Here is a 25,118-nt window from a genome sequence, read left to right as displayed (position 1 = left end):
GTGTTTGTTTGTTTTGCAGTGTTCCCACTTTTGTGGAGGTTCTGCACCCATAACCCCAGCAGGAAATGTGGAAGCCTGGCTGTATAGCTTTTTTTTTCATGTGCAAGATGGAAGGCAGATTATAGAACATACTAAAACTGGACTAAAATCAATCAAAATATTAAAGAATAATTCAGAAACAATAAATAAACTTTCACATGAAAAACATCATTGAAATAAAAGATAAAGTTTGAAAGCAATGAAGATGTAACAAAATGAGGAAAACTATATCATCACCAGATTAAAACTCTTCTGCAACAAGTAGTTAATGGTCAAAGGTATATTTAAATGAAAAGGGGGGGGGGGGGGGGCAACCTGGCTTCTCAGAGTTGTTTAGATGGTTTTAATTGAAAACAAAATAACATATTTGAACAGATAATAAATGTCTATTGTAGATTTACATTATGATAACATATTTCTATATTATCCATTCACATTCTTTACAGATTTGTTCATATTACATTTTTTATTTTTTCTCCCCCCTCAACCTGGCCTCTCAGAGAAGTGAGCTGAACAGACCGAAAACAAACAATAAGAAGGCCAACATCTTCACAAGACAGGGCCTTCCTCTACAGATCTCAAAACACAAGCAAGCTCATATACAGGGACATGCAGGGCCAAGCACAGACAGGGAGATAAAGTTTGAGTAAAAGCTATCACACTAATTTTGCCATTAAATAACATGTTCTCTTTATGTCCCTTCCCCCAGCTCTCATTTTTGAGGGGGGGGGGGGGGAGAGATACAATTAGCTTTATTCTAGCTTGGGACTAATTTGTTCAGGAATCAACTAAACTCTACTCCAAAGAGTAATTATAGCTGCCTAAAGCTATAAAACCTTTTCATTTCTCTGCAATAATTAAAAAGCAACACATGCTATCTGAAAGGTGTCTCAAGCACATTGAACTGTGCTTATTAGAAGGCTGAGACTTCATTTCACAGAAAAGTAAGAGAAATGGCCTTGGGAAGAGGTAGGCTGGGGAGAACAGCAGCTGTTATGCCTTCCTCTAGCATCAAAAGCAATGATCAAAGGGAGGTATGTAATGAATTTCTAACACACTCCCAATACATTTTGGGCATGGGGCTGCACCTTCAGGAGGAGAAATACTACTGAATTGAATTTTTTAGATGGATCTGTTAACAAATGGTGTGAAAATCTTGAATTAAGAGTGAATGGTGTCAAAGCTTCCACTGGCTTTGCAAAGAGAATAATTAACAATGTCTCATGATTACAGGAATTCTTTGTTGAGGCATGCCAAGACACCCATTTCAAATCTTGTACGCAGACAATGGCAAAGCCTTTTAGCCATTAAAATCTCGCTGAATTACAGGAACTGCAAGTTAGTCTGCCACTGCCACTTGGCCTTGATGTTTGGAAGAGTAAGCAGGGAGAATTAAAAATTTCAGCATGTGACTATCCCAGAATCACTTGAGTTCCTTAAAAAATCTCTTACCTGTGACACACAAATAAGCAATGATGTATCGTTTTTCAAGGCCATCTCTATAACTCTGAATTGCACCATAGATTGGAGGTAGAATGAAAATCAGGTTGCTAACGGTGTTCCCTGGAAGAAAGAAGCCAAAGACAGAAGTGATTAGCATATATTTTAAAGAAGATTTAGGCCCCTTCCACATAGCTGAATAAAATTGCACATTATCTACACTGAACTGGAATACATGGTAGTATTGACTCAGATAGCCCAAAGCAGATATTGTGGGATTTTCTGCCTTGATATTCTGGGTTATATGGCTGTGTGGAAGGGCCCTTAGAATTCCTTCACAAAAGGAGACAATTCTGAGGGGAAATGAGTAAGGTGACCAACCTTACAACCCAAACTGCACTGCTCTCTTTTAACAGGGAAAATAAAACATAAAAATAGGTAATAGCAGTAAAAAGAATGATTAAATACGATTATGTTTCTACATTCTAGTGTATTAGCAGATAGTGTATTAGCAGATATGAAAAATAGCTCTTGGGTTTAGCTTTCACAGTAAAATAATTTCCCAGTTAAAGGGGATGGAATTCCTGCTCAATCACTTCCATACAACCCTATATCCCATCAAGGCAGAAAATCCCACAATATCTGAACTGGGTTACCTGCATCCACACTGAGATAATGTGGGATTTTCTGCCTTGATATTCTAGGATACAGGGGTGTGTGGAAGGGCCCTATGATATTAAAGGATGAAACTCATAGATGTTGCTTAGTAAAAGGTTAGGAAAGTTTCTTGGAAGGACTCTTAGCAGTGATAGTAAAAGGGTTTCTTCTCTGATAATCAGAGACAGGTAACTAACTGGGCCTCATATTGCCAACTTGCTGTGTTAGCAGTCTCCAAAGAAATATCAAGCCGAATTCTGAAGAGGAAGCTACCACAGATTTTGCCACCAGTGATCTGAAATGTCTGAGCATATGGCAACCAAATTGGTGAGCATGGAAATGAGGGAGAAGGAAGGATATTCTAAAACCAAGGCAAAATTTAGATGAAAATCGAATGCCCCAGGCCAGTATCTGTCTGTCTGTCTGTCTATCTATCTATCTATCTATCTATCTATTTTTATCCTGCTTTTCTCCAATGGGCGGGATGGGATTCAAACGGCATAAAATGGTTAAAAAGATAAAGGTAAAGTTTTCCCCTGACATTATGTCTAGTTGTGTCCAACTCTAGGGGGTGGTGCTCATCTCCATTTTTAAGCCAAAGAGCTGGCATTATCTGTAAACACCTCCAAGGGCAGGTGACCAGCATGACTGCATGGAGCAATTTACCTTCCCACAGAAGCGGTGCCTATTGATCGACTCACACTTGCATTTCCCCCCGAACTGCTAGGTTGGCAGAATCTGGGGCTAACAGCGGGAGCTCACACTACTCTCCGGATTCGAACCACCAACTTTCAGTCAGCAAGTTAAGCGGTTTAACCCACTGCGCCACCGTGGTTAAAAGCGGCAAAAATTAGATAACATTAAAAAAAATACACAAGAAACATCATATAAACAAATAAACTGATTACACACCACATAAACCATAATAAATCAAGACATTATACCATTAAAAATTCCCTGACCCCCAGGCCACTGAGGTTTATCCATTAAAACAATTATACTAGAATCCTAAAAACTCAATTTCCTTTAGGCCATGTAAAAGCACTGCCAGGTACAAAATAGCATTCAAAAAATATCAATTACCCATTAATTTTAATACAAGCACAATAAAGCAAGAAGTATCATATAGCACCAAACATTTTACTATTTATTTACCAAGGAAGCATATTAACGATGACAAAAGAAACTACAGAACTTTTTGGTGACAGTAAAAACTCAAAAGTTTGAATAGCTTAAAATGACATTCCAGCAGGAAATAGTGTCTAAGAGGAGGGAAAAAATTCTTTCTCCACGTATTTCCAGAAAGTTATGTATTAAAGAAAAACCCACAGGGACTAGTGCTTATTGACTAAGCACTACTGTACTGAGACTACTGTACTGAGAACTTAATTAAAATGCAACTGGATACAAATAGCCTAAAGGCACCAGATCTTGTCTTATCTTGGAAGCTAAACAGGATTGGCCCTGGTTAATACTTGACGGGAGAATGCCAACACATACCAGATTATATTTCCGAGGAAGGAACTGGCAAAACTACCTCTGAGGATTCCTTGCCTAAGGAAACACTATGACCTGAAGGCATATTCAGAGACACAGATACCACTACGCGAAATGGAGCAGGCCAAGAAGAAGCAATAGTGTGAGCTGCAAGCAGACACATACAAGAATCTTTCACTGGAGGAATTGTGGTGTCCCTCTAAGTCAGTGGTTCTCAGCCTGTGGGTTCTCAGATGTTTTGGCCTTCAACTCCCAGAAATCCTAACAGCTGGTAAACTGGCAGGGATTTCTGGGAGTTGTAGGCCAAAACACCTGGCGACCCACAGGTTGAGAAGCACTGCTCTAGGTGTAATTCAATTGATCATGGAAATCTACTGGGTGACCCTGGGCAAGTTACATTCTTTCAGCCTCAAAGGAAGGCAAAGGTCATCATCATTGGTGATTACTTGTGTCCAAGTAGGGTGACCTTTCAAGTGTTGTGTCTTGGCAGTGACCCGCATGTTCCTCCACAGTGAGGACATCAGTTTCCGGGTGGAAGGCGATCCCAGTCAGGGTTAGCTTGACGTGTCTTACCCTTGACGTGTTTCCCTTTTGTCCTCTATTCGTGCCTCTTTGAATTCCATAGCACTGTTGGTAACAGCAGACCTCCAGTTAGAACACTCAAGGGCCAGGGCTTTCCAGTTCTCAGTGTCTAAGCCAAAGTTTTGAAGGTTGGCTTTAAGCCCATCTTTAAATTTCTTTTCCTGTCCACTAACCTTCCATTTTCCATTCTTGAGTTCTGATCAACATCTGCTTTGGGAGATGTTGATCAGGCAATCAGACAATGTTGCCAGCCCAGCTGAGTTGATAGCGGAGCATCACCGCTTCAATGCTGGTGGTCTTTACTTCTTCCAGGACATTTGTCTGCCTGTCTTCCCAGGAGATTTGTTGGATGTTTTTGGAGGCAATGCTAATGACAAAGGTAACCCATCTTTGAATATAGTGGGACAATTTCTACCTAAACCTGAGCTCTGCGAAAGGAACTATAACATCCGAAGAATACTTTTCTTCTTGAATTGTTGTATGATTTCCGAGCTGTATGGCCATGTTCTAGCAGCATTTTCTTCTGACGTTTCACTTGCACCTGTGACTTGCATCTTCAGAGGATTATCCTCTGAAGATGGTAACAACAGATGCAGGCGAAATGTCAGGAGTAAATGCTGCTAGTACATGACCATACAGTCCGGAAACCACACAATATTCCAGCAATTCTGGCCGTGAAAGCCTTCAATAAGACTTTGTTTGCTTTCATCAGATGCTGTTTCACTGGCAAATGCTATGTATCTTCAAATATTCTTTTGTGGTTTGTCAGAAATATAATGTTCACCAATTTTCCACAGCTGGATTGCTTGCATTCCAATATTAAGTCTCCATTAGGCACCTGAAACTGTCACAACTGACACTCTCATAATGCTTGGGGATTTAAAACTCAATTTTTAAGGTTGATAATACCATCTTACAATAACTACAAATGGCTTCTCATAATTAAAACATCATTAACACTGGGAAATGAAAATATGCTACAACCAAGCAAGTATTCCTGAATGAACACTTATTTGGAAAACAATGATACTGGACATCTAACTCAGAAGAATAGGAAAATACTGCAGAAAAATTCTACACAGCTTAGTTAAAGAAAAAGAATTATGAGGCAGGAAGAGAATTCCAGCAGCGAGGAAATACAGAGATTCCGGTTGAAACGACTTCTACCTTCCTCTTTGCCTTTACAAGCCTGTTTCTTTTGACTTCCAACAAGACTATAAGTATTTATTTTTAATATGTGCGGGACAGAAATATCACTTCCAGACCAGAATACAGATGAAAAAACTTTAAGGCAATCAGAAGGGATGAAATAGGTGTGGCAATTGTGGAAGCGAGGTGGCTTTCAGTGCAGCTTTAAAAATCAAGGAACAGCCTAAGAAATCCACAAGAATTTTGTAATTTTTTCTTCTTCTTATATTTTATTGCATGTATATTGTGTCTCTTGGTTCACAGCTCTGAGAAAGTGCTCACCAAACTAGGAGGGTTCTCACTTACTATATATTTTTCTATATTTTCCCACACTAACTTCATTTCTATTCTCCCCATCCAGACTTTTTGGCCAATTTCATTCCGATCCTCCTGTACGCACAATTTGTCCTCCCTTTCCCATCCAATTTGGCATGAGTTGGGTGAACCCCTTCAACACTCTGAAGAGCAAAATGAAGACAACAATCTGTGAGACAACAATCTTGGCCTGCTGACCAACAAACAAAAAGCAAAGGTCTTTTGGAGGCCTGATACCTTTCAATGCACATCCAAGGCTGTACCCCAAAGTAAAGATGCATGTAATTAAAACCCAGAAGTTGTATTATAACATTCAGCAAGATAGTGCCTGCCAACCTGCCTTTGGGGTTCAGCATATCATTCACAGCCTCCCCCACCCCATTTCCAAGCTATGTACTTCGGGAACAGCTTGTACTTCTTTAATTTATTGTGGAATCAGTGAAGGGAAATTATTCCATCCCTGCCAATCCTGTCATGTTGTGTAAGAATTCTTCTATAACAGTAAAAGCAGGATTTCCATAAACATTTGAATAACTTGTTTGTCATTTGAACCATTCATTTCCCTGCCCAGTTCAGAAAACAAATGCACTCCGAAATTTTGTATCTGCTACAAACCTAATACAAACCTAAGTATTTTAAACACCAAATGTGTCAGTTCAGAGAGAGAGATGTCAAATCCTAACTGAATTTACCAAAAACAAAGGGAAGATGGTTAATTCTGGAACCGAATCTGACAGGAAAAACATCCCTGCCAGAAATGAAAATGCAAAATGGAATAAAATTAATCAAATAACATGCTGGAGTAACCAAGCATCTCCATGGGAAAGAAATACACAAATGTAAAACACTTCTGCATCAAAAGGTCAATGAGGATGCTTTAGCTACGGAATATAGCCAGGTCTGTATTTGTTGAACTGTTTCATCTCAAAAAGATACGGCAGCAGTTTCATTCTATAATAAAGGTAGTAATTGTCGTTATCTTCCTTATATTAAGAGATGTATTAAAACATGCACAAGTCCTTCACAGGTGCATCTGATAGGAACATAGATTACTTTCTTCATGGCTGCTCCCACGAAACTCCTTCCCTATGCAAGCTAGGACAGAGGATGCAAATAAAGTGTAGAATACAGTTTAATACCACGTGAATTGCCATGGCTCAATGCTTTTACAAGGACTTTAACCTTCTCCCCCAGAATGCTGGTGCCTCGCCAAAATACAAATCCTAGATTTCCACTGAATTGAGGGGAGATTTGCCATTGCCTTCCTCTGAGATTAAGAGCGTGTGACCTGACTAAGGTCATTCATTAAGTTTCCATGGCTGAATGGGCTTTCAAACCCTAGTATTCCAAAGTTCTACTCCAACACTCAAACCACTAGACCACACTCCCCTATGTTTGTACATAATTTTATAAAGTTTGTACTGGTAACACTTGTGCCATCTTTCAACTGACATTTATGAAATAGAGCAATGTTTCTCAACCTGTGGGTCCTCAGGTGTTTTTGGCCTACAACTCTCAGAAATCCTAGCCAGTTTACCAGCTGTTAGGATTTCTGGGAGTTGAAAACCAAAACATCTGGTGACCCACAGGTTGAGAACCACTGAAATAGAGAAATGAGTCCCCTGCAGTTCCCAAATAATAAAATTATTGTTCCAGCGTGGTTGTTCCAGTGTGCCTTCCCAGAATAAGGAAACCCTAAGCAACATGTCCCTAATCGCACTTTATTAATGATCTAGGATTGTCTGCTCTCGCTCCATCTCTCTCCAAATACCCATCCTAGTTAGATGTCACCTTATCACGCCCAGCATTTTTTTAAATTTTAATTATTACAATTGGCCCACCATAGGGTTTTAATGCGTCGTGGTGTTATTGTTACTGTTTCTTGATTTCTTTATAAGTTTATTTATTGTCTGTATTGTTGTTGTTGCTATTTTACTGATGTATTTGGGCTCAGCCTCTTGTAAGCTGCACTGAGTCCTTCAGGAGATGGTAGCAGGGTATAAATAAAGGATTATTATTATTATTATTATTATTATTATTATTATTATTATAAAATGCACAGAACAAACAAAAGCACAGCTAGAGTAGATTTGTTTTCCTTGGCAAAACCAGGCTTTTCTTCAGATAATGTTATTTCAGATACATGCCAACTGAGGTCTGAATTCAAAGGACTTAATTCCTAACCTACATACCAATCAGTGCAAACACTTCAGTCACTTCACACTGGTATGTCGATGATCGTTTTGAAAGGTGACTCAGGAAAAAAGTAAAACTTCTAAAGCTAAAGTCAGACATACCTGGGCTGCTTCCAGACTATGATAGCTGAAGCTAATAGAAGCTGTATTTAACCAATATTTGAGGACAGCACAATCCCATTTCTGGTCTATCCTCATGGCAAAAGCATAGCTGGACATTTCTGCAATTGGACTGGCCGAATTACAGCCACAGACTTGGCATTTTTACTCAGAAGCCTCTGCCATGACTTACTGAATTAAAATTGGGGTTAGGACGACAATTTTGAGTTACCAAATGCCTCTCTCGCTGATGTGGTTTAAAGGGGCTTCTGCAGAAGAGATAAGGATGTATCATTTCCTGAAATAGTTTCCTTCATCTAACCCTTTCAATGACTTGTTTCCTTAATTCAACCATTTCCTCATGTAAAAAGAGAACATTTGCATTCTTATGTTTAATGAAACATGGAAAGAAATTGTAATTATATGAATTACATCTTGCAGCTAAGATAGAAGTTTGAGTGCCACATAAAACTTGTTCCAGACCTTTCTGTGTGCTGGAAACAAACTACAGTGCCTCCAGTTAAGCATGGTGTTCTGTTTTTTCCAAACCATGAAACTGTGGCTACTAAGTTTAAACCAAACCAGAAAATTAGACCACTGGTTTGGGAATGGTTTTGCAACCTGGTTTGTTTTTGGTTGATGCTAGGGGTAAAACCTAATGGTTGCATATCATGAGCCAGTGGCTTTAAACATTATTTTAAAATAAAGAAAATCCTAGGCGTACCAACAGCTAGTTCTCATGATGACTGTATTAATCTCCAGCTCATTTGTTGCTTTTATTCGAATGCATTTTTAGTGCTGGGCAACAATCTTTTTATCTTTGCAGGACTTTTGATTTTCGCTACAGATTCTTCAGTCTGTTTTGGCTCTTAGGTTTTATTCTCTGCTGCCTGGTTCAGATATTAAGGTTGAACTTACTTTTTATGCTCTTTTGCATTTGATTGCATTATTTATCTCACTGCTGCCGATTATAATTAGTTTGTTTCTAGCGTATAAACTTTCCTTGTTTCTAGTCTATAAACTTTACTGAGAACTTCTTGTTATCAGGCAGCCTAAAATATCAGAAACAAAACAAACAAAACCAAAATGAAGTGCTCAGACAGTAAACTACTAAATATGTTGCTCACAGGCCAGCAATAGGACAGAGTATTGCCCTCAACCTTGCTTTTGGCCTCCGCAGAAACAACTAGGTAGACAAATGTGAAAAGCAATGTTGAACCAAACAGTCTATGAATTACATATATCTGGCCTTCCAGAACTCATTGGACTATCATTTCCATTAATGGCTATGTTGGAGAGAAAGTTGAGGTCACACAACATCTGGAGAGCCACACATTCAAAGATAGACCTTTCATTGGATCTGGTAAGGTTGGGGGTGAGAAACCGCTATGAGTCTGGAGGTCACTTTTCTTTTTCAGGGATTCTTTGGGGGCTATATTGACTGACAAAACCTACAATTGACCAAAGTGTACTTCTGGCTATGAAACATTGTATTTTTTATGCCCAGTGCAGGATGATTCGCAACCCATTTAATGACTAATATTCTGTGCTTATGGTGATGCCATTACATTGCTTTTGCTTTCCTCTGAGGCTGAAAGAGAATGACTTGGGGAGCATCTACACTGTAGAATTAATGCAGTTTAACACGTTCTTTAACTGCCATGGCTAAATGCTATGGAATTCTAGGAGTTGTAGTTTTACAAGACCTTTAGCTGTCTCTGCCCAAAAGTGTTGGTGCCTCACTAAACTCCAAATATTTTTTATTACATTCTTTTAAAACGTAAGTTTAAGCCATTTTAAATTTAGTGAATAGTTTAATTCTATTTATACTCACTTTTTCATGTTTTTAACTACACTGGTGTTTTTAAAAATGTAAGCAATCTTGAGTCCCAATTTTTGGAGGAAAGGTGGGACATGACTAAATATCTACAACAGCAGCCAGACTAAAGCATACATAATCCAATGCATGCAGCAGAATCTTAAATGGTCATTTATATATGCACACAGAGATAGAAGAGATATTTGCATGCATCACACTCTCAACATTAGAATACATGCAAATACATGTGCACATATCAAGGGAGCAAAGGACTTTCTAGTAATGATTAAAAAGAGCTTTAAAAGGAATTGGGACAGCTGTGAAGGCCACAGTGAAGGGAAAAACTCTTCTCCAATTATGACATAGGTCAGTGACGGAGAAAACAAGCTGCAGGCAAAAGGTCTCAGGAACAATGCCAACATCTCCAACCGGTTTTGGGAAAGATCCCTGTCAACATTCAGGAAAATCAGTGCCAGTGTAGATAACAGTAAGTTCAGAATTAATAAGGTAATTCTGTTTTCATCTCTCTTCTCCCTTTATCTTTTCAAACAGAAGCATGCATGATCTTCCTCCTCAAAATGTATTTTTATGTTTAATAATTATTAGTTGATCTTCTGCTTGCCTGAACCCACAGGGAGAAGTACAGTAAAATCTTTCAAAACACCTTTGAAAACCAGATTAAAACAGTCTATAAAAAATTATGTAACATCCAAGCAGTTTTGCTTCCTCTGACCTCCATCAGAAGCTCAACAAGCATGGAACCAGTTTGGCTTCCCTTGAATGCGGGTCAATCTATATTCAAGTGCTGGCAGAATAGAAAATTAGTGATTTTCCAGCTCTCGAGAGAATTTATAATTCAGATATGAACTGCTTTTCCCATTCAGAATTGTTTCACCATTAAGTACATCCATTTAATTCCAAAAAGGAAAGTCTTATCTACAATTAAATAGCAAAAGCTGGCCAATAAATATATAGTTGTTGCAACTTAATGTCTCCTGATTCTATGGCAAAGTATAACAAAACCTGAATTTCACTGATCGATTTGATAGCAATACTGACATCTGCTACAACCTCAAAGGAAAATGTTGTACAAAAAAGGTGTCTGAAGACATTTACACTTTAAGAACCTGGTTATAAGGCAGGACCAGAATAAACTATGACACAGAGTAAAGGGATCTATTTGAGCTCATCTGAGCAATCTTATTTTCACAAGATTACATAAATAAATGAGTCAGGATGATGTAGAGGTTTGCGCACAGGACTAGGATAAGGGTCGGAATGCCCACTCAGCCATGGAAACACACTGAGTGACCTTGACCACATCACATTCTCTCATCCTTAGAGGACCACTGGCAAACTTCCTCTGTGGAAATCTTTCCAGGCAAACTGATTAGATAGGGTTGCCGTTAGTCAGCATCAACTTGAGATACATAACAACAACTTGAATATCAAGACATTTAAAAAATGTGTAACATCTACTATATACTTAGATGTTTATGGTGGGGGGAGTGAATTCTTTGTTCCTACCTCTAGACCAGTGGTTCTCAACCTGTGGGTCCCCAGATGTTTTGGCCTTCAACTTCCAGAAATCCTAACAGCTGGTAAACTGGATGGGATTTCTGGGAGTTGTAGGCCAAAACATCTGGGGACCCACAGGTTGAGAACCACTACTCTAGACATATCAAACTACTATCACTGTGTCAGTGGATGCGGCTGCCTATGCTGGCAGGGCCCCTTGTGTCCCTTCCCAACTCTAGTTTTATGTCTTGAGGAAGCAAATGGACTAGTAAGATATTTTCATAAGCTCCTAACCTTTTTGCATTGGTTTTCAAAAGAAATAATAACTGGCCTCCTTAGAAGGGAAAGGACCAGCTCTAAGCAAAGAAGAATCAACATTTGTGTATATAAAGCAATTAGGGACAGAGGGAACCCTGTTGTGCAGTGTTCCTCAAACTATGCTCCTCTAGGTGTTTTGGATTTCAGCTCCCAGATATCCCAGGGAACCTACAAGTCACTTCCCTGCTCTTCCCAGAAGATTTTTTGTGTGTTTTATTACTTTTTGTTTGAAAAGGAAGCATGACAAGGCTTCTTTGCCTCAAGATGCCTTACACGAGAATCAGTATTACGGATGCTTCTACCAAAATTATGCAACTTTCTCTTTGTCTAGCTATTCCTTTAACTGAGAGGTATTACCTGCAACAATAAGAGTTTTTGCTTTTTTAAACCTCACCAGAGCATCCTGTGTATTTTCGGTCCCGTTTCCTACCATAAGCTCATATATAGCACTGGCTACACTGCACTCTTCTCTGCTATAAATACCAAATAATTCTACAGGATCATGGGTCAGTGGTAAAGTACCTGAGGCTATAGGTTCAACTTTGAAAAATATTCAAAATATTCTCTGGCAATGTGACTCAAAGGAGGGGAAGGGACGCTCAGGCAATGGCTGCTAGTCAGAACAGTCAAGTATTGAGCTAGATAGACAAACAGTCTGGGTTGGTATAAGGCATCTTTTAATGTTTACTACTTGAGAATGTGCATGGACTACTTGAGACACCTAACATGCTCAACATTTACCGTTCATGTACTTGTCAAGATTTCTGTAAGTACAGAGTGACACCAGCCAAGATTACACTGGGACAGATTTGTCTGGCTGAATCACAAATATTCATTGTTGTCATTCTACTGTTAGAATGGCATGCTAGCACTGCACCAAGAACAATAATGTTCTGTCAAGGAGGAGGGGAGGAAAAAAATCCTCAGCTTGAAAGGGTCAGAAGTCATACATATGGCAGCAATGTGAAATTAGGCAGCCCTGCAGTTACATTGGACAAGGTTACAGTTGCAGACATATTGCTTCTGAACTTTGTACACAAAAAGTCTTCTGACCTGTGGAGCACAGAGATATTGCTGAAACCAGAATAATTTGAAGGATATGATTTCTTAAAGCCTTTACCATGTATTTTTAGCTCTAGATATACAAAACTCCTGTTATTTTCCATCAAGTTGGTTTCAACTTATGGTAACCCTAACAAAAAAACAAAAAACCCGGGTTACCTACAGCCCAGCTAATGTCTTGCAAACTCAGGGAAAATGTGGCTTCCTTGACTGAACTGATCAGTCTGTAACACAGTCTTCCTCATTTCTACTGTCTTCCACTTTTCCCCAGCTTCTTCGTCTTTTGCAGTGAGTTGTTTCGTGTGAAATAGCCTCGGTGTGGCCTTTTTAGAGAGAACAGAGGCTTGATTGGCTCCAAAACCTCAAGCATCTGTTTTTCTGGCAATTAATGGCATCTGTAGAAATTTCTTCCAGGGTCACATTTCAAATAGGTTTGCAACATCATTGATAAAGAGCTAATGTTGGAGCAGGTGACCCTTTCCCTTATTTATTGGGATATGTGGAGCGTAGAGAATGCTGGAAATATAGCCTTGTGATTTAAATCTCAAACCTGATGTAATTCCCTCAAGTGTGGAAACAACTCTCACAATCACTTGCCTGAAAGAGTCTAACAAAACAGATTTGATTATGCACACCCACATGGAAACTGGAAGCAACTGTTACTTATTTTATGGTTTTATAGAAACAACAAAGTGTGCAAAAGGAATGCAAATCACCTATTGAACTGACCTTTCCAAACTGTACAGATTAACCATGTAGTCATTTGTCCTGTGTTGTATTAAAAGAGCTGCAGAGAATATCTTGATGCAGGGAATCACCAATCAATGAATCTGGAAGCGGATTTAAGAAGTACATTTCCAGAGCACTTTGGCTATACTGAAGGGAGTGGGGAGTATTTATTGTTCCACACAAGCATTTTGCCTTCTAAGTAAATTAAATGAGTTTACTAGAACAGATTATAAAATGTCATTATTCAACATACTGAGTGACTCATCTGGAGTGTCTCTGTGGTTTTTGTTGCCCCCCCCCCCAATATTATCAACAGTGAGGAAAGATAATTCTCTAATATATTCAGGCATTTGTATATAAAGAGTAAGTATGCAATCATTATTATATGATAATATGCTCACTGATAATTTACTGATACCACACAATCAGAAAACAAGGCATACCAGATTTAAGGAATTCTTTGTGAGTCCAAAAAGATTACTTAGTTTATATTATTGGATGGCCTTGACTTTCGTGAGAAATGGAAAGGTTTTATCATTTCTTGACATCAATCAGGATACAGATCTTGATGCTGCCAAAACTGGTAACTTATTATCAGGACAGTAAAAAGATAAAGTTAAAGGTTTTCCCCTGACATTAGGTCCAGTCGTGTCCAACTCTGGGGTGGGTGCTCATCTCAATTTCTAAGCCGAAGAGCCGGCGTTATCCGTAGATGCCTCCAAGGTCATGTGGCTGGCATGACTGCATGGAGCGCCGTTACCTTCCCGCTGGAGAGGTACCTATTGATCTACTCATATTTGCATGTTTTCGAACCGCTAGGTTGGCAGAAGCTGGGGCTGCCACCGGAAGCTCACACCGCTCCCCGGAATCGAACCTGTGACCTTTCGGTCAACAAGCTCAATGCTTTAACCCACTGCGTCACCGGGGGCTCCTTATCAGGACAGTACGCAACTCATATTCCTCCTCTCATCCCTGCCTGTATAGCTAGAACAAGTAATGCACTTTTTATCCATACACTCCTTAGAGATTAAACCACTGAAACATAATACAAAGTTTGCCATGTGATAACATTTTTGAAAGTCAGTAAACCTTTGCACCCCTTACAAAATCTCTAGCAGTGGGAAATATCCCAAAACAGCACCAGGGACAGTAAGTCATTATAGAAACACACTAAAAGTCAAAATTAGATCACAAGATTTTAAATAAATTTTAAACAAAAATGATATATATACACAATAAAAAACAGTTTTTCTCTCATAAAAGTGAATGCTTACCATCATGTATATAAGAAAATAAAAGACAAATTGCTTAATATCCCAAACTTGTACTTCCCATAATTGACCCAAAGAGTGAAGGGTATGTTTAGATCCTCTTTATCATGTCTACTATATATAATACAGATTAGTGCTCCATATCACATTTTTTCATCATTTGCAATAAGATTTATTTTTTATTTTTTGACTACTTGATTTGCTCCCTTCGTGTTTTTCTTTCGGTGTCTAGTAAAGACTCTTCTATTCCAGGCAACGTTTAGGGAACTGTTTTATCTAATGGGATTTTGCTTTAATCCTGAAAAATGTTTAATCTAAAATTTAAATTACTGTTTAATTTGATTTCAATGCTATAAATGGTTTAATATTATTTTTAAAAGCTGCATGTGCTTTTACTTGTATCTCTTGTTATTCGGTAATCTCTGCCTTACATTTCTTCCTGTCTTGGGAAAAAGGATGTAAATATAGGTTGCTTATTGATTTAGTGACAGCACTGGGTTGTTGTTTTTTTTTGGGGGGGGGGGGTATCCTTCCATTTGTACTGGAGTTGAAATAAATATGTACGGTATTTTGCAGATGTACTTTCCACTATTTCCTAGCTAGTATTAACATGCCTACAAGGCTTCAATTTGCAAGGATAAATAAAATATGACAAAAAAGTAAATAATTCGGTAAATGTAATTTTCATTTGACAAACAAGTTAGTGAATAAAATAAAACATCTAAAGAAGCTGCAACCACAGCCATGCCAACAGTGTACCATAAATCCCACATTATGCATCCCAGGTCAAGATTTCCTAGGTGTGATATTTAGGTCACTGTCACAAGCACGCTGAAATTCATGTAACAGTCTTTTTCCTACTTATTACAGGAACTAGAAAGCATCATTTACATTATGCCATGGGCCCTCCAGTACATACACAGAAACTACATGGAAGAAAGGGGTGAACTTCACTCTTTACACTGGTTTGTAGCCAGTGGGAAGTGGTAAGAATCCATCAAATAAGATTGTTCATAAACAAGGAAAGATTAGAGCTAGAAGGCTCAGGAAGTGGAATGAATGCAGTTGCCTACTAACACCCACCAAAATGTGTAGGTCGCTGACAGAAGCACTACATTGTGCCAAATGTAAGTCGACCAGAGTCCCCCTTTGGGGATTGAGAAGGACGGGGTAGAAATACTGGAAATAAATAAAATACATTACAGGTTGCCTAGATACAATACAGCTATAACCAGTCCTCTGCTCAAGTGCCTAGCTTTCTTTTTATGACAGAAAAAAGAAGCTATGGGTGACAGTATACTACTTATTGGTTGATTATTGACACTGTATGTCTTGCAGAAGGCCTATCGTACAACTCTTCCCCAGGTTTATGTTACAAGATCCTTCTTATTAGACTACTACATTGGCAGCCTGCTCCATGAGTAGAGAAGTGCCTGCTCAACCAGGTTGGAAATTCGTATTTAGCCAGAAAATGGGTTCTGGACTTATTTGCAAGCATTTATTCCTGTCTGCAGAACTGACAACCCCCATGAAAAGTTAGGTGAGAATGCCCTGCTCCTTCTTCTAGCTTTAAGCCTTTTAGCTTGTATGCATGGCCAAGGCAACCATCCTATCCGTTCAAAGTGAGGGCAGGAAGCCTTTACATCTGAAAGATGCTCCGAATGTCTTCATACTATAGCAAGCTTCACACCTTTTCTGTGGTAAGATCTCTCCAGTTAAATATGTTGGGTGGGGAGTAAGTTCAGAACTGAAGGCACTCACATGACATCAGCACAGCAGATCTCAACTCAGAATACTTCTGAGACATAATCAAAGGAAACCCACTCTGAACTGAAGTGGGGCAGATACAAGCATGTAAGCCCATTTAATGCTTTAATTCCAGGTTTGGACCAGAGCATGGTAAGTGAGGGGGAATGGCTAAAATTATTAAACACTGGTTATTGTTATACATTTTTTTCTATCTTGTATTTTACCAAGGAAATTCTGAAGAACAACATTCATTGCTATAATATTGTTTGCCCTGATGGGCTCCTCCCACACAGCTGTATACGATCCACATTGAACTGGGTTACACGGCAGTCTGGACTTAGGTAGCCCAGTTCAAAGCAGACATTGTGGAAGATCTGCCTTGATGTCCTGGGTTCTATCGCTGTAAGGAAGGGCCCTAAGTCTACACTGACATATAATCCAGTACAAAGCAGAGTCTGTGGATTATCTGCCTTGATATTCTGGGTTGAAGATGTCCTCATTCCTCATTCCTGATTCCAACAGATATGCCATTTCAATTTAAGAGATAGCAATTCCCAATTCAATTAGCATTTGCAATCACCATCAACAAAGATCAGAGCCAATGTTTAGAATTGTCCGGTTTAGATCTAGACACGGATTGCTTGTCACATGGATAATTATATGTTGCGTGTTCTGGAGTCGGCAAACCAGACAATCTCTATATCTGCACAGACAATGGAACAGCAACAAATATTGTATATCCACAAGCATTGTGAAATTAAATACATTAGAAACCTGTTCTTTCTCTTTCTTTTCAATCTAACCAGATTGGCCCACAGCAACATGTGACTGGAGACAGTTTGTATTAAAATAAAAATAAACTATTTGTGGAGCATAAGCTAGAAGAAAAAAATACTAAGTTATAGAGAAATAGAAGTGATTTGTTTTGAAAAGTATTAATTGTATGGGTTTGTTAATTTTATGCTTTTCCTTATAACTAATGCTTTTAACCACATTTTAATTTTTTTTGTAAACAACCTTGAGGCTTTGAGTGGGGGAATTTGGCAGGATATAAATGAATGAAGATAGCTCCTACAAATAGGTACCAATGGCCAGGTCCAGATATAATTAGAAGCTGGGAACAGGATGTCTGATACATTATATGCATAGTTTATTCCTTCCTCTCTGACACTGGTTAGATTTCCTCTGTCCCAATTCTTCATATTTCCTCGCAACTCCCTCAAATAGAAGTCCCCAGCTGCTACTGCACATTTATAGATTTTTAAAATATATAATACTTGGGAAGAGAAAGAATCTGCAGTGATTATACAATTATATTAACTAAAATATAAAACTGGAGCTGTGTCACATTTCCCAGAAAGTCCATTATGCTGAATAAGCAGTCTGCTACAGTCTTTAAAATCATGTGAATTCATAAACAGGAAACTTAACACAGGCTGCACATTCTGCAGTTTTCAGTACTATAATTCCATTTCTGATCTGCATCTTCTAAAAATATCAGCTTTAGGGATTTGTCCAGCCCATATATTTCTTGTGAGTCAAAGCGCTCTTCTGTCTGAACTATCTTATAAACTCAGTGACTCAGTTCATACACAAAGGCAGCGAAAAGACAAACTATTATTTAGTTATTAGGACTCCTTCACATGCTTTGATGCTGATTCTCTTATTCTGTTTTTGGCTTGCTGTAGTCATGGTTTGGCCTAATGTCCATACTGGGACAACTGGGGTCAACATATTTTTTCCCACTGTGGAGTATCATCCATGAGCAAGAAAATGACTCAACTATCAGATAATATCACTAGCAAGTAGTTAACACACCTTGTATGAGGGGAAAAAACTCGTTTAGTGGGATAGTCACAAAAAAAAGACATCCTACAATTAAGGGATGAATCATAACCTCAACAAAAGCTACTAGAGCTATAAACTGTCTCGATATGGAACAGAGGAAAGCACCCCAACATTTTTATCAATTCAAGAATGAAATAGATAACCTGGAATGTGTCTGGAGAAGGGCAATCAAAACGGTTCAAGATCTGGAAACTCTGAATTCCTATGTTTAGCTTGGAGAAGAAAAGTTTGAGAGGGGAAATGAGCCATGTTTAGATATCTGAAAGGATGTCTCACTGAAGAGGGGAAAAGTTTGTTTTCTTCTGCTCTAGAGATTAGAGCACAATGGAGCAATGGACTCAAATAGCAGGAAATGAAAACTTCCTGGAGGTAAGAGCTGCTTGACAGTGGAGTCTGTTGCCTGGGAGTCCAGTGGAGTCTCCTCCTCTGGATGATTTTTTAAACAGAGGATGAATGGCTATGTGTAAGGAGTGCTCAGATTGTGCTTTTCTGTACAGCAGAATGGGGCTAGATTGGGTGGCCGTTGTGGACTCTTCCAAGTCTATGATTCTAAATACAACCCCCGAGATTAGAGTGAGTCAACCCAACATTTATTGACCCCAGCCTCTGAAGTATGGTGGGACCAAGAGAACACACAAATATGGTTCTTTCTGTCTTGAGACAAGAAAATGGTCATGACTCTTTGGGAGCATTTTTCCTTCTCCCAAGAAAGTATTAGGGAACATTCCCTCTCCTTCTCCATTTACAGCTTGTTGTTGATTCGTTCAGTTGCTTCCATGGACCTCATGGACAAGTCCACACCAGAGCTCCCTGTCAGGTTGCCACTCCCAGCTCCTTCAAGGTCAAGCCAGTCACTTCAAGGATACTATCCATCCATCTTGCTCTTGGTCAGCCCCTCTTCCTTTTTTCCTTCCATTTCCCCCAGCATCATTCTTTCCTCCAAGCTTTCCTGACTTCTCATGATGTGGCCAAAGTATTCCATCTTTACCTCTAATATCCTTCTCTCCAGAGAGCAGTTGGGCTCTATTTCCTGGAGTATGGACTGGTTGGATCTTCTCACAGTCCAAGGCACTCTCAGAATTTTCCTCCAGCACCACAGTTCAAAAGCGTCTATCTTCCTTCATTCAGTCTTCCTATGGTCCAGCTCTCACATCCATAGATTACTACAATAAATACCATTGCTTTAACTACATGGACCTTCATTGACAGTGTGATGTCTCTATTTTTCACTATTTTATCGAGATTAGTCATTGCTCTCCTCCCAAGAAGAAAACATCTTCTGATTTCCTGGCTGCAGTCTGCGTCGGCAGTCTAAAGATGTGCCTAGAAAAAAAAGTCTCTCCACAATTTTTCCCTCTATTTGCCAGTTATCAATCAGTCTGGTTGCCATCATCTTGTTTTTTGATGTTGAACTTTTTGCCCTTTCTTTTTTCACCTTGGCTAGAAGGCTCCTCAGCTCCTCCTCGCTTTCAGCCATTAAAGTGGTATCATCTGCATATCTAAGGCTGTTAATGTTTCTTCCAGCAATTTTATCAAGCCCTGCAACCTCGCATGATGTGTTCTGCATACAAGCTGAATAAGTAGAGTGAGAGTATACAGCCCTACCATATGTCCTTTCCCAATCTTGAACCAGTCTGTTGTTCCATTATCTGTTCTTACTGTTCCTACTTAGTCGTTATACAGATTCCTTAGGAGACAAAGTGACTTGGTATCCCCATACCACCAAGAACTTGCCACAATTTCTTACAATCCACACAGTCAAAGGCTTTAGAATAGTTAATAAAACAGAGATGTTCTTCTGAAACTCCCTGCCTTCCTCCATTATCCAGCGGATATTGGCAATTTGGTCTCTCGTTCCTCTGCCTTTTCAAACAGCTTGACAGCTCTTAATGACTTCTAGCGGGGTAACTTTAGAAGGAATTATGCTTCTGGCTGAAAAATATCCAAGGAAATATTAGGGGCTTTCACCCACCCTGCTTACAGTCTAGCAATCCCTTTTTATTACTATTGTTTTTTATTATATTCCGGCCCAGCTAATCTATCCGAACGCATGTCTCCCTATGAACCCACCAGGGACTTGAGATCGTCAGAGGAGGCCCTGCTCTCAATCCCACCTGCTTCACAAGCACGTCTGGCAGGGATGAGAGACAGGGCCTTCCCTGTGGTGGCCCCACGGCTGTAGAACTCTCTGCCCAGGGATATCAGAGTGACTCCCTCTCTCCTAACCTTACGAAAAAACCTGAAAACGTGGCCTGTTCAACGCCTTCCAAGTTGCCCAGTCTTCTGTGTGCCGAGGATGAAGTTTCTCATCCGGTCTCAGCCACCGATTGCGGTTCCGGGTTTTAGTCTGCCACTTTTGGACTCTCGCTTGCTGAGGTGTTCCTACAAGTATTTTTGTAGATTTTAGGAAGCTGTTTTTGATTTAAGGTGTTGGTATGCTGGCTGATATCTGAACAGAAGATGGGCTGGAGATGGGTAGAGGATGGTCCTTGGTCCTTTTGTTGTTGGCTGCTACTTCCCAGCAAATGTCAAATTATATTATAAACAATATAATTTATCCAATTGTGTGGGGCATAGACATCCTGTGATAATGTGGCATATCTCATTAAGAGCCACACCCACTGTTTTAACGTGGTGAGATGTATTCCACACTGGGGGGGGGGGCGTATTCAGCAGCAGAGTAGCCAAGCGCAAGGGAAGATGTCTTCACTGTGTCTGGTTGTGATCCCCAAATTGTGCCAGTCAGCTCTCATACAATATTATTTCTAGCACCAACTTTCCGCTTGATATTCAAGCAGTGCTTCTTGTAAGTCAGAGCACAGTCCAGAGTGACTACCAGGTATGTTGGTGTGCTGCAATGTGGGATTCCTTCCCAGGTAATTCTCAGAGCTCAAGGTGCCTGTTTGTACTTAAGATGAAAAGCACAAGTCTGCGTTTTAGATGGATTAGGAATCAGCTGGTTTCCTTTGTAATAGGCAGTAAGAGCACCTAGAGCTTGGGAGAGCTTCTGTTCAACCATTTCAAAACTCCCTGCTTGAGCAGTTATTATATTATAATTTCCCTCACCCTGCTTGGATACAAGAATTGGAAATAAAAGCTTCAGTGGAGACTCTTTTCCCCCTTGAAGCCCATTCAGGAGTTAACTTCCCTTCCAAAGGATAGATTCCTCTCCCTCCCTGTTGTCTCAGCCCCATTCTTAACTAGGAGTTATTTGTAACTCAGGGACAGCCTGTACTTTGGAGACCAACATTGTCACACAAACGTGGACAGTCCTAAGGGATGGAGTTAAGCAGCAGTCCTGTTGTTTCTTGCCTGGAACTCCCCTGTTTTTCGAGAGTTGTTCTTCATTTACTATTATGATTTTAGAGTTTTAATACGGGTAATCAGATTTTGTTCTCCCAACAAAGGATTCCCCCAGGCAGTAAGAAACCAGACCTTTAGTCATTAGGAGCAGTCCGAAAACGTGGCTGTTCCAGTGAGCCTTCCCAGAATAAGGACAATTCCCAGCAATATGTCCTCAGAATGTACTTTACTATTGGTTTAGGATTGACTGCACTCCCTCCTCTCTCATTGAAAATCCTATAAATCCTATAAAGATGAAGATCCACCCAGAGGAAAAAGTGTCCTTGCCATACATCAAGGGAACCACTGACCACATAGGGAAGCTGATGAGGAAACACAACATACAAACTATCTACAAACCCACCAAGAAAATCCAACAAATGCTACATTCAGCAAAGGACAAGAGGGATCCTCTCACTTCTGCAGGAGTCTACCGTATACCATTCAGCTGCGGACAAGTCTACAGAGGGACCACCAAACGCAGCAGCATTGCCCAACACACGAATCAAGGAACATGAAAGGCACTGCAGACTACTTCACCCAGAGATATCAGCCATAGCAGAGCACCTGATGAACCAACCTGGACACAGCATTTTATTTGAGAACACAGAAATGCTGGACCACTCTCACAACCACCATGTCAGACTACACAGAGAAGCCACTGAAATACACAAGCATGTGGACAATTTCACAGAAAGGAGGAAATGAACAAAATCTGGCTACCAGTATTAAAAAACTCTAAAATTGCAACAGCAAAACAGCAGAGAGGAAACAACCAGGCACATCTTAACATCTCTCAACAAAAGATTCCCCCAGGCTCAGCCAGGCCTTCAAATGCTAATGAAGGTGGTCAGTTGAAACATTCACAACCAGCTCCAGCAGAGAAGAGCTCTTTGCCCCACCCCAGTCATTCTACAGATATATAAACCCATTTTCCTAATTCCAACAGACCTCACTACCTCTGAGCATGCTTGCCATAGATGCAGGCGAAACATTAGGAGAAAATGCCTCTAGAACATGGCCATATAGCCCCGAAAAACCCACAAGAACCTATTGTTTTACTGTTATTGCTTTAATGTTTATTGGTTTGCTTTTTGAGTTTTATTGTTTATATTTGTTATGCTTTTGTTTTATTGAGGGCCTTGGCCTTTGTAAGCCGCACCGAGTCCTTCAGGAGATGTTAGCGGAGTACAAATAAAGTTAATAATGATAATAATAATGAAATAATAAACTGCTTCGAGTTCCTTGGGGAGATGGTGGCGGGGTATAAATAAAGTTTTATTATCATTATTATCATTATTATTATTATTTAATAGGCTTGCAGCTTCAAAGCCTGTCTGCTTCCAGCCTAGTGGAATCCTTTGCTGGGAGGTGATTAGCTGTCCCTGATTGTTTCTTGTCTAGAGTTCCCTTGGTTTTGAGTGTTGTTCTTTAGTTACTGACCACCAGTATTAAAAAAACTGTTGCTACTTGGTCGTTATACAGATTCAACAATGTGATACAGTGGCAAAAAAAGCCAATGGAAGTTTTATTGTTATTTTATTATTAACTGCTAAGCCATTAAATACTAATTAAGGTGGCCAATTGAAACATTCACACCTATTTCAAGCAGACAGGAGTGCTTTTTCCCACCCACAGATATATAAACCCCATTTTCCTAGTTTCCAACAGACCTCACAACCTCTGAGGAGGCCTGCCATAGATGAAGGCGAAACGTCAGGAGAGAATGCTTGTGGAATTAACTGCTAAGCCATTAAATACTAATCAAGGTGGCCAATTGAAACACCCACACCTAGCTCCAACAGACAAGAGTCCTTTCTCCCACCCTGGACCTTCTACAGATATATAAACCCCATTTTCCTAGTTTCCAACAGACCTCACAACCTCTGAGGAGGCCTGCCACAGATGCAGGCGAAACGTCAGGAGAGAATGCTTCTGGAATTAACTGCTAAGCCATTAAATGCTAATCAAGGTGGCCAATTGCAACATTCACACCTATTTCAAGCAGACAGGAGTTCTTTCTCCCACCCACAGATATATAAACCCCATTTTCCTAGTTTCCAACAGACCTCACAACCTCTGAGGAGGCCTGCCATAGATGCAGGCGAAACGTCAGGAGAGAATGCTTCTGGGATTAACTGCTAAGCCATTAAATGCTAATCAAGGTGGTCAATTGAAACACTCACACCTAGCTCCAACAGACAAGAGTCCTTTCTCCCACCCTGGACCTTCTACAGATATATAAACCCCATTTTCCTAGTTTCCAACAGACCTCACAACCTTGGAGGACGCCTGCCATAGGTACAGGCGAAACGTCAGGAGAGAATGCTTCTGGAGCATGGCCACACAGCACGGAAAACTCAAAGCAACGAAAATAATTGGGGTCAACACATCATGAGGAACTATATTAAGGGATTGCGGCATTAGGAAGGCTGAGAAGAGAGACTGGGGAGAAGACGCGTGTCTGGCGCGCACGTGTGAACGACGGCGTACTCACAGAACTCGGCGATGTAGTAAGAGACGACGTAGTTCTCCTCGCACCAGTCGAGGGTGGACGTGGGGGGACCCCAATAGCCGTCCCGGTCGCCGGCGGGAGCCATGGCTGGTGGAGAAGCCAGAGGAGGAGAAGGAGGAGGAGGAGGAGGGCGCTCCAGAAGAGGCCCTGGCCGAGTTGGCCCCGCCCGGCCTGCCGCCCACTCGAGGCGGGGCGCGGCGGCGGACTGCTAGGCCCACGAGCGGGCCGGGCCTGCCCTCGTTGCCATGGGCGACCAACCTCGCCTCTGGAAGAGAACAAGGGACGCCGGAAGTGGCTACGTCGGACGGAAGCCGGCCGCCGCGTGCCAGGCCCCGCCCCCTCCCGTCGTTGCCGCGGCAACCGGGCTTCGCGCGCACGCTCTCGCTCTTGCTCGCTTCCTGCTTGGCCAAAACTGAATAATCCACAGGCAGGGGGCGCTAACGAGCCAGGCCCACTCCCGTTGCCGTGGCAACCACCCCCCTCCCCCTGAAGGAGGGAATCTCCTCAGGCTGAAGGGGATGAGAGTTGGAAGAGGCCTCATGGGCCATCCAGTCCAACCCCCTGCCAAGAAGCAGGAATGTTGCATTCAAATCACCCCTGACAGATGGCCATCCAGCCTCTGTTTTAAAGCTTCCAAAGAAGGAGCCTCCACCACACTCCGGGGCAGAGAGTTCCACTGCTGAACGGCTCTCACAGTCAGGAGGTTCTTCCTCATGTTCAGATGGAATCTCCTCTCTTGTAGTTTGAAACCATTGCTCCACATCCTAGTCTCCAAGGAAGCAGAAAACAAATAGTGAAGAGTAGAGACATCACACTGGCAACAAAGATCCATTGCCTAGTCAAAGCCATGGTATTCCCTGTAGTATCCTCCGGATGTGAGAGCTGGACCTTAGGGAAGGCTGAGCGAAGGAAGATAGATGTTTTTGAACTGTGGT

The 25,118-nt window shown here is 40.7% G+C and overlaps 1 protein-coding gene across 2 annotated transcripts in view; it reads right to left on the bottom strand.

Moving 5' to 3' along the window:
• The window catches only part of ACER3 (alkaline ceramidase 3), a 58,300-nt gene extending 33,845 nt beyond the window's left edge, over positions 1 to 24,455 (bottom strand). Inside the window, exons 1-2 of one of the 2 annotated variants that reach the window (XM_060771238.2) lie at positions 24,166 to 24,455; positions 1,492 to 1,602 (exon numbers count right to left, since the gene is read on the bottom strand). In XM_060771238.2, coding sequence (XP_060627221.1) covers positions 1,492 to 1,602; positions 24,166 to 24,268 — 214 coding nt within the window. In that variant the 5' untranslated portion in view covers positions 24,269 to 24,455. The remainder of the gene's footprint in view (positions 1 to 1,491; positions 1,603 to 24,165) is intronic. The other variant, XM_060771237.2, reaches the window with a different exon arrangement.
• Between the last annotated feature and the right edge of the window lie 663 nt (positions 24,456 to 25,118).

Source organism: Anolis sagrei, chromosome 3 (genome assembly GCF_037176765.1).
Source record: "Anolis sagrei isolate rAnoSag1 chromosome 3, rAnoSag1.mat, whole genome shotgun sequence".
Taxonomy (NCBI): domain Eukaryota; kingdom Metazoa; phylum Chordata; class Lepidosauria; order Squamata; family Dactyloidae; genus Anolis; species Anolis sagrei.
The sequence above is the reverse complement of the archived record's forward strand: the minus strand, read 5'-3'. Positions and strand labels throughout refer to the sequence as shown.